Raw genomic sequence first — 15,559 nt, 5'->3', positions numbered from 1 at the left:
CTCATGTTTTGGGGTGCAAGACTGGGACTTATAGGGCGACCCTGATCTTTTATGATTTGCTTCTGTGTCGCTTCACTGCAGCGCTATGAGCCTGGTGTTGCCCTGGCCCTGCAACAGACAAACAATCTTCCACAGATGCTGCAATTAGACTTCGGGATGCACTTCAGCGTGTCGTTCCCGTTGGGTGGGGAGTGGGGGTTCAAAAGAGTTCAGAAACCTCACAATATGAAGAAGAAAAGGATGATTCGGCTCATGATTGATAACTGTGCTACCCACAACATGCTTCTACATTTAGATAATGTTCGTGTTGAATTCCTCCCAGGCGGCACGGTGGTGCAGTGGTAGTGGTGCTGCCTCGCAGTTAGGAGACCCGGGTTTGCTTCCCGGGTCCTCCCTGCATGGAGTTTGCATGTTCTCCTGTGTGGGTTTCCTCCCACAGTCCAAAGACATGCAGGTTAGGTGGATTGGCGGTTCTAAATTGGCCCTAGTGTGTGCTTGGTGTGTGGGTGTGTTTGTGTGTGTCCTGCGGTGGGTTGGCACCCTGCCCAGGATTGGTTCCTGCCTTGTGCCCTGTGTTGGCTGGGATTGGCTCCAGCAGACCCCCGTGACCCTGTATTCGGATTCAGCGGGTTAGAAAAGGGATGGATGGATGGAATTCCTCCCACCCAATTGCACAGCAGTGCTTCAGCCATTGGATTTGGGCATCATTCGCACCCCGAATGTGTATTATGGCAAGGAAATGCTGAGAAAAATTCTCATCAGCATAACTTGTAGGCAGGAGGAGATTAAAATGAATGCGAAAGAAGCTATTGAAATGATTGTAAACGCCTGGACGCAAGTTAAAGAAAGCACTATAGTAACAAATACAGAATCTCATTACAACGAAATTTTCATTACAACAAAATATTTTTTAGGTCCCTGGGAGTTTGTTGTAATGGAATTGTACCTGTATTTTATATTACAGCTGCAGCAGAAATGTTAGCCTGAGTTAGTTTATTTTACATACACATTTGACTTAAAGGTCCTCAACCCTTTTTTTTGTAACTTGTTCTGCATATCCATTAGTTCCTTTGTGAGGTAATACATAATGACATTTGTTTTAAATTAACCCCTATCCAACTTCCATCTTGGACCTTAAGCTATGTTCATTTTGTGAATACAAACATAACTATAAGACAGCTAAAATGTAGTCCATATACATCCTAATATATATCAGATTGTTTTACTATTGATAGCATACTCATTTGAATTATTAAATAAATTACAAGTTTGTGTATTATGTTTACAGGAGTAATCAACAGCCTGAATTTTATTTCTAGTTAAGTAAAAATTTTGTAATTTCTTTGCAGTTTGCCTTTTTTTGGTTGCTTTATTGCCAGGTAATAGGAGGAAATTTGGGTTCTTTTTGTCCTCAGTAAAGCAAGCAAACACAATTTCTTCCATAAGAAAATGTTCACAACAAAAAATGATCAACTCAGGATGATAATTTAAAAATATAGCAGTTCTTCATTACTTCACTATTACTGTCAGAGAAGAACTGTTTATTTATAAAGCTAACCTACGCACAGAGAATTTAAAGTGCATATGCAACATTCCACGCAAATATCAGGATTTTATAAAAGAAAACTCGATGGGGGAGCATGCATATATCTTTGCAGCATTTTGGAGTAACTGGAAAGTGATCAAGTAGGTAAATGTAGCCAAACCAGCTAAATGACGACTTAACACATAATAATTCAAATAATTCATACCATCAAGCTGCTATTATTATGTGTGTTGATGTAACAAAAATATATTTGCAGTGTAGAACTTTTAGCTTTTCACCAGTTCATATCAGCTACCTGTTGTTACTTCTCAGAGAATCTGGCTGACACATCTGGAATATCTCAGCCAAGCTTCACTCCATCATGCCTTTTATACTGGAGGCCATTAACTGACCTGTGAGGCGCTACGTCCACTTTTTTTAAGGTGGGGTTGCGGAGTATGGAATAAAACATGTTTTTGCCAACAGAAAAAGGCAATTTGCAGCAGTGTCCAATTCTCCTAATATAATCAGAGCACTTTACTGCACTCATATTGCAATAAGCAAGAATGAGACTGTTTTTGTTAACTGTGACCAGTTACATTCCATTAACAAGTCATGTGTGATGCAGAGATGTGACTGAGAAACATTGTGTCTCCGTGGCCTGGGTTAGCCTGTAATTCATTTATTTTGTGGCAAAGTAGCTTTAGCAGATGTGATGGTGCTGTAATTGGTGTCTGACATGCTGGTAAGGTAAATGGCTGAGCCCTCAGTTTTTGCCAGTATTCAATAGGTTAATAGCAACTAAACACTCAGACAAGAGTGTCTCACAGCTTTCCTTGATCCCAGGTACACAGAGGAGAGTGCTATAAAGCCATACATGATGTTGCGCTTTGAGTTGTGGAGAACATCCAGATACTCTTGAATGTGGGTGGCAAGATTTCTGATGTGTCAGGAGCAAGGCAGTTCTACCAGCCAATTGAAGTTCTGCAGCATTGTGACTGCATATGGATAAGGTTGAATAGAATGCTCCGTATATGGATGTTTCAGGGTGGCGTTTGACACATGTACCCATATGCATATTTACAAGGTGCTGTGATTTATATAGTGTTGTTCTACAACATAGCCATTTTTGTCTGGGTGATCTCGTGCCTTCCACTAACCAAGAAAAGATGCAAGTTAAGTCAAACAGTATCTTTAAAACTGGCTGCTATGTAAGAGTGTCCAAGTGTACAGACATGTGCTTTGAGATGGGCTGGGATCTCATTTATGGCTGATTCTGACTTTGCTGTCAGCATTGCCAGGATAGGCTCCATCCCTAACATACTGTTTTGGACTAGGTGACTTAATTACACTAATATATGGAATCATGTCATTATATCATAAAAGTTCAATTAATCTTGCTGACATCATTTTAGCAAACAGTGAACACAGCTACCTATAGATGATTGTTGTTTGTAAAAGAACTTTAAAAAAGGTTCAGAGAAGTTTTCAGCATTTCAAATATACTGTAGTATTTCCATCTGGTTGTGAAGGAAGAATTGATCATTAAAAAATAGTAATACTAAAATGTTTTTTAAGATGACCTGTTCAAATCAATGCATCAGAATTATTTTAACAGGTATAGTATGCAACTTAATAGTTGTTTTTCCCAGTCTTCCTGTTTTGCATTATCATACTTCAAGTTTAAGCTTTTTATCATGTGTACACAGTACAGTGAAATTCTTATTTGCATTTTCTTTCACAGACTAGCAACAGTGGTACAGTACCAACAAGAATTATAATATACATAGATACAAATATGTCACACATTAAATGCAACATCAGACAATAATACATACAAGCAAAGATTTAAAATTTAGATGTTCATTATAAATTTACCATAAATATTTTTTCTAATGTATGGCATATCAGTGAATATATTAGCAAACTTTGCTGAGAAAGTAAGCCTCGGACCTAATCAAAACCCTGTTGGGATAATCCTTTTTACTACTACCTTGATACTCATATACCATTCTTTGCTCATTAAGGATCTTTATCTTAAGGTTAGAGACACAAGTGTTAATGGAGTTGCCACTTTAGCTAAGCTAAAAATCTAAGCTAACTTTTAGAAATATCTTCTTTCATAACGCAATGAATGTTTTCCTTCATAAAAAATTTCAATACAAGAAAGATCCAGAACTATTAAAATAGCATATTTAAGATGAAAATGTTACTTTTTCAATGTTAAGGGGCAAGTGATTTTATACCTTTTACAATATTCTTTTTTTAAATCACTATGATTGTGCTTACAGTTTTGCAAGTCATAAATATTTACTAGCATAATTTTGAGATTTTACCCACAGTCAAAGGCTCAAGTAGTTAATAGTTAATCTGTGGTAAATGTAAATGCATTTATTTTAATATGCTTGTACATACCTTTATTAGTTTACACATGTTCATTTTAAATAAATAATTATTATTCATCTATCATATCAGTTACAAAGGTGTAATAAATAGCAAACCCTTTTAAGGAAAAGTTGAATGTAAAAATCTCTAATAAAAGGGTTAATTACACATTTCAGTTAGTTTAGCAATGGTTTATTTAGCATAGCATGCTGTTTCAGTTAATTGTTTTTAATAATATAGACAACATCTTGGTACAGTAATTAGGATACATCCAGAGTCTTGAGTACAAACGACATTGTGGAATTTAAACTTGTGTCCATGTTCACATGCATTTTATCAGAGTACTCCAGATTCCTCTCATATGCCAGATCCATGCAGGTTAACTATTTTCAATAGTCTAAATTTACAGAGTTTTGAATGATTATGCCCATGTTTTTATGTTTTAGACTGCTGCTTTATTCAGGGGTAGGCATCTCCCTTTCCCCTTTTTTGACTCTATAATGGAAATGAAATAATTTTTTTTGTGATTGTGAAATTTTGCTTATTTGTGACTATTTCTTTTTATTTTTGGCTGTGTTTGTACCTTTGCTCTTCTTTTCTTTCCATATATTTTCATACACACACGGTTTCCTTCATATGTGCACTCATTTGACATAGATTGTGTTTTTTGTAGCACAATATATTGGTTTAGCAGGCTGAAACAATAAGTTACTGAAAGTGCATTTTCCAGGCTGTGTTTCATTCATGAAAATATTTCTACGAAATGGGATAGTGCATCTTAAAACAGTAGAAGCATTGACTTGCGTCTTTTAAAATTCTTCTGAAGTTCAAAAGCTGGGATTTTGCTAACACTCCTTCATATTTACTATACAAAGGGGAAGAGTCAGAATCAGAAAGAGAAAGGAAGAGGAAAAATTAAGGACTGCTATTCCTGTTTTTGTCTCTCAGGTGAGTGAGACTGAGATCAATGGCCAGTTTGAATCAGTTTGCGAGTCCGTTTTTAGTGAAGTAGAATCTCAGGCTATGGATGCCTTGGACCTGCCTGGCTGTTTCCGCACTCGAAGCCACAGTTATCTACGTGCAATTCAGGCTGGTTACTCCCAGGATGATGACTGCATACCTTCAATGACATCTTCCACAGTCACCTCAACTCTCAGATCCACAACAGGTAACAGTATGCTTAAAACAAGAGGACAATAATGAAGGCATAAGAAAACATACAAACACTTGCCTGGCACATGCAGCAAAAGACTTATTTACTTGTTGACTTCTCTGTGTAGAAAACCAACTTGCGTTTTTCTTGTTAATTTATTTGCATTAATTCTTAGAACAAGCAGAATATCAGTACTACATTCAGTTACAATTAACTTTGCAGATGTATACAAAATGAAAAACTAAGTATACACTTTTAATATATCATCACAGTGCAGGTCAGCTGCTGTCTCAATAGCAAGCATTAGTCAAATATTAAACTGAGGCTTGCTTTTACTTTAAGGCAGTGACATCTGAACCTGGGAAGCCTCGATGAAAATGCATGTCAGAGTTTCAGCACACAATGAATTATAGCACCGCACGGACTTACTGTATATAAAGGGGGGGAAAAAAACTTGTGCTGTATATGGTCTGTCACTAGCTGTTGCAGAGCAAACAACACCATTATACCTTCCTTCTAAAACAGACTAGTAGTATTTTTTTCCTTGCATTCTTATTGTACTAAGAAATAACCCTTTTTTTATTCTAGGCGCCTATAGCTTAGCTGGAGGGGGTAAAATTTACGGTAGGTGTGGCAGGGGTCAATGTTTTCGCATTCTTTATTTATTAATATATATATGTGTGTGTGTGTGTGTGTGTGTAACACATTAACATGGGTCAGGGAATTTTAATCATTCATTTTGACAAATTAGTATAGTGATCAAAATGAGAAAATGAAAACTATCAAAAATGTAAAAGTTTACAAAGAAATTCTGAAACTAGATATGACCCAGCACACTAATATATATGTGTGTGTACAGTTTTTTGTGTGTTTGTTTGTGTATCTCATAGACTATAATTTGATAGCAATTACACATTTATCATCAGTTTAGATTTTATTTTTAAACAACAAGGCGCATTTACTAGTTTATGACTAATAAAACTGTAAAATGACTTGGACAGAGAATCTTATAAGCATTTACACAAAACAAATGACTTTGCATCTTTTTACTATATTTCAATACAGTTTAATAAAGGAGAGAGAACCATACAACCACTCCACCGAAGTACTTTAGTGTGTAAAGAACAAAAAAGCACACTGTTTTACACCTTTTGCATATAACGATTTTCACCGTTATGAATGTGCATCTTATATAAAAGTAAATATAAAGAATAAAAAAATAAATATACAGAATAATCAAGCAAAAAGTGTGTTGTGGCTGTATATGAGCACCTTTCTGTTTTTTGTTTTTTTTCCTCCTGTTTACCATCTCATTAGTAGTAGCATCAATTAAAAAAAATGCAGGAAATACTTTCTGTAAGGTGTCAAGCTGACTTTAAAAGTTGGCAGAATTTCCGTTTTTTACCTTATACTATGGATGATTTTGTTTGTTATGTTTTAAAAATTGGATTAAAATTAAGGTTGTTTTTTTGTACTTTAGTGCAGAATGATTTAAATTTTAACTTAGTCCCAAGTCTTTTTCCCAGCATTGAATATAAAGTTCACATTGACACACCCTTAGCCTAAAACATTTTTCAATGTATAAAAACCTTCCTTAGCCTTATTTAAAAGCGAGCTGATTTATACTCAACCTCTGCCAGACTTCAGCCTCAAAATAAATTGTGGAGCAGACTGATTAACAGCTCTGTTTTTCTTTTCTTTTTCTATTTTGCTATTTTCAAGTTATGATTGTGCATATACTGTTTAAATGTTGCAGTACTAAATTGTATGCACTATTATTGTGTATAAATATCAAAGGTTATTGACAACGCAGATTCCTGCAAAAGACCTTTCAAGCACCTTTAAGGATAATTAGAATTCAAATTATTCCACTGTCTTTTATTTTACCTTTCTTGGAGCAGCCTACTTCTCTGAGGCCTTACCCATTGCCTGACTTTTGCACCTGACACTACACCCATCAATGTATTTATAAAATAAAAGTTATTATAGTACAACAATGACAAACGCATGACTCAATACAAAAATGTCAGGGGATTTTTTTACATGTGCACTTGCTCAGTGTGCCAACAAACAAAGTTATAGAATATTTTTTAAAAAGTTTGTTATAGGTTAGTAATATAAGTAATGCTAAATGTGAATCACTGAAAAGCTGATTAAACAGCTGCCTTTTAATTCTCCATTTTCATCCCTTTTTTCTTGCCTGTCGTGCCTTTAAACCCGTGTCTAAAATGAACAGCCTTGTTTAATATTGCAGGTTAGGCCCTAAAGCTCAATTACAAAAAATAAAGTAACAGTGTGCCAAATTTCTGTTTACATGGCCAACAGATCAGCAAGCCCTCCCCCTTAGTTTCACTTAAGAAATCTTTCAGTCTATGCCAATGGATTGCCTGTCACAAAGGCGCTTTCCAAACCATAGGCAGTAATTCTCTTAAGGTGCTTATTAACCAAGCAAATATTGAGATGATTAAAGTCCAGCGAAAACACTTTTGGGCATAGTATAGCTACTCTTCATCCTATATGTCATATCATACTTTGCATCAGACACTAGAAATCTAGATGGCTTTACATTTTCTCATTCATGTGTGTTTACATTCATTAGTTTTGTATTTAATTGCTTCTTTTAAAGAAAATCTAAAACTTTTAGCCATTCTTTTACTTTTATCATAATTAAATAAAAGCTTATGCTGTAACATTTCAGACATATCTTTGTTAACTTCCGTTTATAGGTTTGCATTTGTTTCACATATACTGCTTTTAATTAATTTAGAAAAACACATGAGGTAGTATCATATCACTAATTACTAATAAAACTGGTAATTCATCCTTTGCTTCTGGTTGACAGTTTACATTGCTCCGAGCTTAGATGAAATTTACTCAGATTGCAACTGTAGCTTGTCAAGCACAATAACACAATAGATACATAAATAATATAAATAATAAAGTAAAAATGCAGTTAGCATATTTATTATAGGAATGTTTTTCATTTTGACTTTTTTTCAGGTATACTGCATATATAGAATCACTGTTCATTTCAGATTAGAGCCAAGATGGTGTTTTGTTTTTTTGTTCATAAATTAGATTGTAAATTAATGAAATTCTTACTTACATCTCTTCTCAGAACAGTTGACAAAAATGCAGTACACAAATAAATAAATATACAAAGAATGATATATATATAAATAAAATATATATATATATATATGCGCATAAAATATGTAGGCTTATTTTGCTTATTTGAAAATATTTGGAAAGAATCTACTGAGTTCACATTTGCATAAATGTGTAATAGCATGCAGGTGTTATCTTGTGGGCATTTGAGAACATTTTCTTTGACTTGCAATGTAATTAATTGCACAATGAGTTGAATTATTATGAACTTAATGGCCACTTGTATATCCATTTTAAAAATTAAATATCTTGTTTCCTATACATACACTTCATACCTATATGCACACGTTTTTGGGAACACATAGATTAGCTTTATGAAGATGTTACTTTACACTTACTTTGTTTTTCATATCTCTACAATTCTAAATACAGCAAATTGAGACCCTCATTAAATGGCAAAACTACTATTTGATTGAGGTATTGATTGTATTTAAATTATGTATTAACATACTCTAAATTAAATCTTGCCATTTTTCAGAATGCAAAGGAACAGAAAGTGTTCAGCACCAATAAGGGCTCAAATATTAACTTGGTCTTGTAGTTTTCTGTGAAAATCGTGTTTTCTTTTAATTAACCACCAAAATGCAACATCCTTACTCAATGATTGGTTTTCATCCCATTTGGTGATATTGCATTTGCAGATGCACTAAGCATCAGTGTTAATGTTAAACGTTCTGACAGATTGATACCACAAAAGATTAAATTACTTTAAAGGTTGCACATTTTCAATCATGGAAATATTTATGCCCCTATTGGTGTGCAGCCAGTCTTTCAGTTGTCTTTGTTTGAAAGGTTAATCTAGAGGTATACTCAAAAGAACCATGTTAATTCACTTTAAAATCTCCATTTTATAAAACTGAACTTTATCGTCAAGCTGATAACAAAAAATTACATGTATAATACAAGGATTATATCATCCCTGATTTAAGAAGAGCTGAGACTATGTAAGTCGTTTAATGGTAAATGGTAAATGGCCTGTATTTGATATAGCGCCTAACTAGAGTTCAAGAACCCCCCTAGGCGCTTTACAACACAACAGTCATTCACCCATTCACACGCTGGTGATGATAAGCTACTATGTAGCCACAGCTGCCCTGGGGCACACTGACAGAAGTTTATCCTGTCTATTCTTTTTTTAAATACATTTTTCCACTCTTGACTACATTTTTTAACTTATTTATATATTTCTTGACTGCTGGAATTATTAACTGTGTTCCTTGATGCACAATACAAAAGGATAATGTGTTTTGTGTAACATTTATTTGTGCATGCATTGCAGTGGGTATGCATGTAGCTTTGTGCAAAAAAAAAAAAACGAAAACGCAAACATTCAATATATTGTATGTACAATTGCATTTGCACCTGTATTTTGTTGTATCAAACATCTTTTAAAGTTGTGTTTTAAGTCACTTTATTTACTATTTTATATATTCACTCATAACCATCTTAAATAATGCACAAAACTGGACTTCTTTTTAAAATGTTTAACTGAGAAGAATGCTTAGAAACTCAGTTAAAGCATATGCAAAAGTGTGAATATGAATCTGAAAATCATCTCTATGTTTTCCAAAATCACAATTTGCAAACAGTGGGCCAGATTTTTAAAGGCAGTCTTTTGGCTTAATTATTTCTATTTTGACTTTGGTAAATACGTTTGTTCAGATTTTAGTATTTAAAGACACCACTAACAATAATAATAATATCGAAATTATAACAATGTTTTATGACTATGTTGATTTATTTGTAAATTACTTAAAGACATTTACGTTGTTTAAATGATTAATAAAATAAAATATTATTATTAAAATAATTCAATTATGAGAAAAAGCACCAGGATAATTTCCAAAACAGTATCACATCTGGAAGAGCTGCAGTGAAGTCATAATTTGTTTTAGTGCTATAAAGCTCTTCCTTAAAACACATTCAAGAGATGAAACAAGAAGAATTTCTTCAGCAGTAGTACAAAGTGATTGTTCTTTACTTTCCTAACTGCTACTTGCATATACAATTTGTACAATATAATAATTAATCATTTGTAATATTGGAAATATAAAAGAAATGCATAGTGATATAGTTTGACTTATGGATTAATTAAACATGATCCTTTTAAAAGTTACCAAGCCCAAAGTTACAACATTTTCTAATTTACTGTATATTGGTTCTTTGAGTGTTTTTTAATACTATGTGAAGAACAGCATACTGTAGCTGTTTCATAATAATCCCATGAGGATCAAAGACCTCATTTAAGCATAACTATTAGATACAGCCTTACTCTTGATAATTGATCTGACTATAGTTGACCTATTTGTGGACAGTCAAGTTAAAGTTTATCTAGAAGGTGTTTTTGAAAAAATTAATGGAACAAATGTCTGTTGGGGATAGTACTTGGGATATACAAATAAAGCAGTTTAACATATATTAATGCATATTTTTGTCTCTAAAACAAACTTGAGTGCTTTGGGAGCAATCAAAAGTTGTTTACAATGGGTATAGATTATACTGTCTGTGAAGGAAAGCTCTACCTTTTTTATAAGATGTGGTTGTATAATATAAATATGATCAGAAATAAAAAGCCAAGCCACCTATTGATTCTCTGGTCCTTTGTTTATGCAATAGCAGTGAACCACCCAGTTAATGTGGTGTAATCTTTTGAAATGCTTACAGCTAATTTGAGAAGACATGCTGTGCGATACTAGAAAACAGGTCCTACATACAGTATAAAGAACAATAAAGCCTTTTTCATGAAAAGGATTTATTACAATTTCAGAAGTAGAAGATCCCACATAATCTCAGGAACAGCAACTGAAGATCATCAATAATAATATAGCCAAAGTGAAAAAATGCTATGCATACCTACTCTTTAACAACGTAAAACCTCATAACTCTCCAAACAGCAAAAAATTAGACTGCAATTAGTTTTACCTGAATTTGTGAAAAACTGATGACAGAGAGGAAATAAAAGTACAATACTCCATACTGTATAATAATTAAGTGTGTAATATAAGAACACTTACAGTACACCACTCAAAGTTTGACTATTTACCTTAAAAATGTTTTTTTCTGATTTGTTTTCAGGAATAAAACATACAATTCTATTGATGTGTATATTTGAAGTGTGTGAAGTTTTTACAAGGTTTCCATGACAAAGATATCGCTTAGTAATGGCACGATTTTTGCCTGTTAACAATATGTAATTTAAATCATAGCCTAGGATTGCCCAATCTTGACACCATAAGGCTGCCAATTTTTTGCTCTAATTTCTAAATTAATAAGATATTTAGCCATGACTGATTCCTGCTGCTATTGTGACTCTGTACCTTGTTATTATACTTATTTTGTGTTTTCACATATTTCTATAATTTGTTTTTCACATCTGAGAACATCATTGAGATGTTTAGCCGAGCAAAGCAAATTAGTTCATTTTAGTTCACCAGGTTGCTCACTTACTTATTTAAAAAAGTTTTCATGTGTCATTTTATTGTTAATGCCTACAGCACAAATGGGACTGAGTTATCTGATAATTAGCTGGCTTATCTTATTATTTGCATCTCACTGTTAGCTAGTCAAGAAAACCACAATTGGTTGAAATGTAGCTGAAGAATCAATTAAGAGTCATGGATCTTAGCAAGGCTGTGAACTAGTATTAAGGTCCAAAATGTATGTTTCATTACCAGCAAAAAAGTACTTCTTATTAAAAATAAGTAAGAAAGTTTTAGGAACAAAAACATGCACCATACTAGGACAATGGTTGCCGTTACTTGTTTTAGCTGAAAATTGACAGCAATATTAGAAACCTCAACCATCTGTTTTCAGGGAAAAAAATTACATTTATAATTAAAGAAGATAAACGCTGATTTAACTTCTTTAAACAAATTGCTGTTAAGGCGGCCCAGCAATATAATCAAACTGAGTGTTTTACTGTATTTTTTTATAGTAGGAGCAATGCTAAGTACTTGTTTGTCATTGAGTTCCTTTGGCTTTTCAGCTGTACAGAGGTGACTTGGTTTGGAAAAAAGGTCTAAAAGCTAGATGATGTGATGATCTCAAACAAGAAAGCACTCATATGCTAACTCCTAAAGACACAATGAATAGCACCTATTGATTATTATAGCTACCACCCAACTCCTTATAATTTTCACTTTTCCAACTCCATCTTATAGTACCCAGACTATCCTGGTATTTTGTAGGGTTGAAGCTGTAATTTTGTTTTATACATTCTCTCTGTTTGCATTTCACAAAGACGTGTTTTGCAACACATATTCTCAGTATTTTCTAATTTGCTAAATACTTTGTAAGTTTGTGTAAGTACAAGCTAAATCTATGTATAAAGAAAGAAACGTGGGAAAAATTATATTTGCATAATCAGTTAAAGTATAAACCAAACTTGTATAATAATTATTGATTATGTTTACTGAGCACTGCACAGCTGCACTGCCAAAAGAGTACACTGCAGGGTTCATGGTGCATTTCCACTAGGAAACAGATACCAACACTTAACACTTTAAAATGTCAATTCTAACTAGTCCCTATATATATATATATATATATATATATATATATATATATATATATATATATATATTTATTTTTTGCAATTTTTTGTTTCTTCTCTAATCATCTTTGACCCACTGTATTGCAGGATATTCATAAAACATTAGATTTCATTTTGTTTTGTTTTGTTTTATTTGTTTGTTTTTTCAAAATCGTTCAGTGGTTCTTTTTATTGTGGAATATATCACCTAGATCATCTTAACTGCTTAAATACATATCTTCACTGTCTTACAGCCATTAGTTAATTTTTTTTATGCTAATACAAAAACGTTAGGAACATAAAACAAGAAAGATGTATACACAGCCCACTCTCTGTAAACTTTGCTTTGAATACTCTGTTATAAGCCAAAATGGTCAGCTCATTTGGCAACTACAGGGAGATGAATAACACTTCAAACAGTCATTGTTTTGTAGTTTTCATTTCCAGTTTAAGGTTACAGTTTTGCAGCTCAGTTTTTAATTTTTCTGAAAATCAAAGGGCATGTACGCAGAACAAAAAATCACAGTTTGCAAAATTGTATTAGATGTTTGAGAATGGAGATGGTAGGTGAACAAATTCAACATACTATTTTTCTTAAAGTTAGTCAAAGGAACACACAATTGCACTGAACTTGTAATGGAGCACAAGCTTACAAATCTGGCCCCTTTTTAATTAGCACCTAGTAGCAAGTCTCATATGTTAACGTTATATTAGGTTAGAAATTATTTACAACAAATGAATTTTTGTTAATCTGTGAGTAAGAAAGTATAGGGTTATGGGTGATAAATCTTGAAATGTGGTACAAAAAGATGCATGTATGAATATTTAAATTCTGGAGAACACTTGATTTTAGTCACATTACAATAAAAAATTAGCAGCCAATTGTTTTTAGTATGTTCAGTATGTTGTGTTTTTATAATAGTATAATTTTAAAATACCACCCAGAACACTGAACATGCATTTGCTTGTTTAATCCTTGATCAAACACCTCTGTCTCTGGGTTATTGTGCCTGTTTGTTTGTTAAAGCACTTTTTGTTAATATCCTTGTAAAAGTGATATGTATATATTATATGTCAGTTTGTTAAACTTTTAGATTCTAATAAAAAATTACTAATTTTTCAGGGATCCAGTTTCGCCTTCCATCTGCTGTCAATCTGGATCGGACACCACTTTCTACAGGTAATGTATTAAAAAGAAATATTTGTCAGAAGGAACATGCATTGCACTTTGTACCTTTGACATGTACTGTATGTAGATAGTCAACGATTTTGCTAAATGCACTTCGTTGTGATAAATATTACAAAATGTGTAGATTACATATTTATTTGTTTTGTTATTTGCTGATTATAATGGAGAGCAAAAAAGGTATTTTTGAAGAGCAAGTTTTGAATAACAACTTTGTACTTGAATCCTATGTTGAAACAGTAACATCTACCTCAATTTAGCTCTGACTTACACTGACATTGCCTATCTAATTCTGATAACTGACACATAATTAGTAAAACTGAAAAAATGTAAGTAAATAAATGTTTTCTAAAAACAACAATAAAATTATGCTCACAAAGTCATAATTGAGCATGCTTTAGTTTTTATAGTTAAAGGTAGATACTGAGCATTGACATGAATGTATATAATATGTGAAAAACCTCTCTTAAATTCCATACATAGGGAATGCAGAACTCATTTATTACTTTTTAAAAGGTTAAAGATGGTTGAATTTGTGTTTGTGTTTTATGTTCATTTGAATTATACATCTTTTACTATACTCATGAAGTTCATTATGGATTGGCCTACTCTCACACCCTGAACCTAACACACACAAACAGACTCTGTCCCCTTAAACATTTATTATGGGTGATGCCTGCCTAGCCAGTCATTCTTCAATACTACACAAAGAGACTCAGTAGCTTCAGCATAAGTAAACACGTAACATAGACATTACATTGCTGAAATACCTTGGTCCCTGAGAATAACTTGGACACATGGTGGGTAATACCTTTATGTCATGGTTCATGTCATATACCAAGAAACAATGCTTTACTCCCAACTGTGCTGTTGTCTGTTGAATCTGTCCCTTCTAACCTTTGAGAAAGAAAGTGGCAATCTCCCTACATCCAGAGCTCTGTATCTACAATGTTATTTCAGTCACTCAAGATATTCAGACAAAGTGTAAAAATGTAAAAGCAAGGTAGTATTTATTAAAGCAGAATAATAGCTGTGGCTAACAGCCCAGACAGAGACAGGTAGACAACCCACACACGTTTATTTACAATAATATTTACAAAAGTGAAGCACATAACCCAGTGCCGCAGCATCAATCACCCTCAGTCCAGGCCCTTGAATGCCTCTCTTTCTCCTCAGGCCTGCCTCCACTCCTCTCCTCCAAGCTCCGTCCTCTTCCACCCAACTCCAGCCATTGAATGGAAGGAGGCGGCCCCTTTTATGCTCACCCGGACGAGCTCCAGGTGCCTCCTGATAACCTTCCGCCGGCCCTCCCAGGTGTGGCGGAAGTGCCGGCTGTGCACCTGGAAGCACTCTGGGTGTCCCTGGTGTTCTTCCCCCCCAACACTTCGGGTGTGGCAGATGTGCTGAGGGCCAGGGCTCCTCAGGCATTTGGGCGCCCCCTGTTGGCGACCACAGGCCCGTGTAGGGTTGAGCTTCTAAGCTCTGTTCACATGGTCCCCAAAGCCACCAGGGCAGTCGCCCCCTCATGGTCTGGAAGAGGCGTAATTCCCCCTCCGGTCCTTCTGAGCGTCCTGGCTGGGTACCACCCCCAACTACTCGCCACATAGCAAA

General features: G+C 34.1%; 1 protein-coding gene across 3 annotated transcripts in view; it reads left to right on the top strand.

Annotated features, from left to right (window-relative positions):
• Positions 1 to 15,559, top strand: part of dlgap2a (discs, large (Drosophila) homolog-associated protein 2a) — a 1,338,703-nt gene that overhangs the window by 1,258,768 nt on the left and 64,376 nt on the right. For all 3 annotated transcript variants that reach the window (XM_039747697.1, XM_039747699.1, XM_039747698.1), the window contains 3 exons: positions 4,859 to 5,078; positions 5,652 to 5,687; positions 13,886 to 13,942. In XM_039747697.1, the coding sequence (XP_039603631.1) occupies positions 4,859 to 5,078; positions 5,652 to 5,687; positions 13,886 to 13,942 (313 nt within the window). The remainder of the gene's footprint in view (positions 1 to 4,858; positions 5,079 to 5,651; positions 5,688 to 13,885; positions 13,943 to 15,559) is intronic.

Source organism: Polypterus senegalus, chromosome 3 (assembly GCF_016835505.1).
Source record: "Polypterus senegalus isolate Bchr_013 chromosome 3, ASM1683550v1, whole genome shotgun sequence".
NCBI lineage: Eukaryota > Metazoa > Chordata > Cladistia > Polypteriformes > Polypteridae > Polypterus > Polypterus senegalus.
This window is presented reverse-complemented; position numbering and strand designations above follow the sequence as displayed.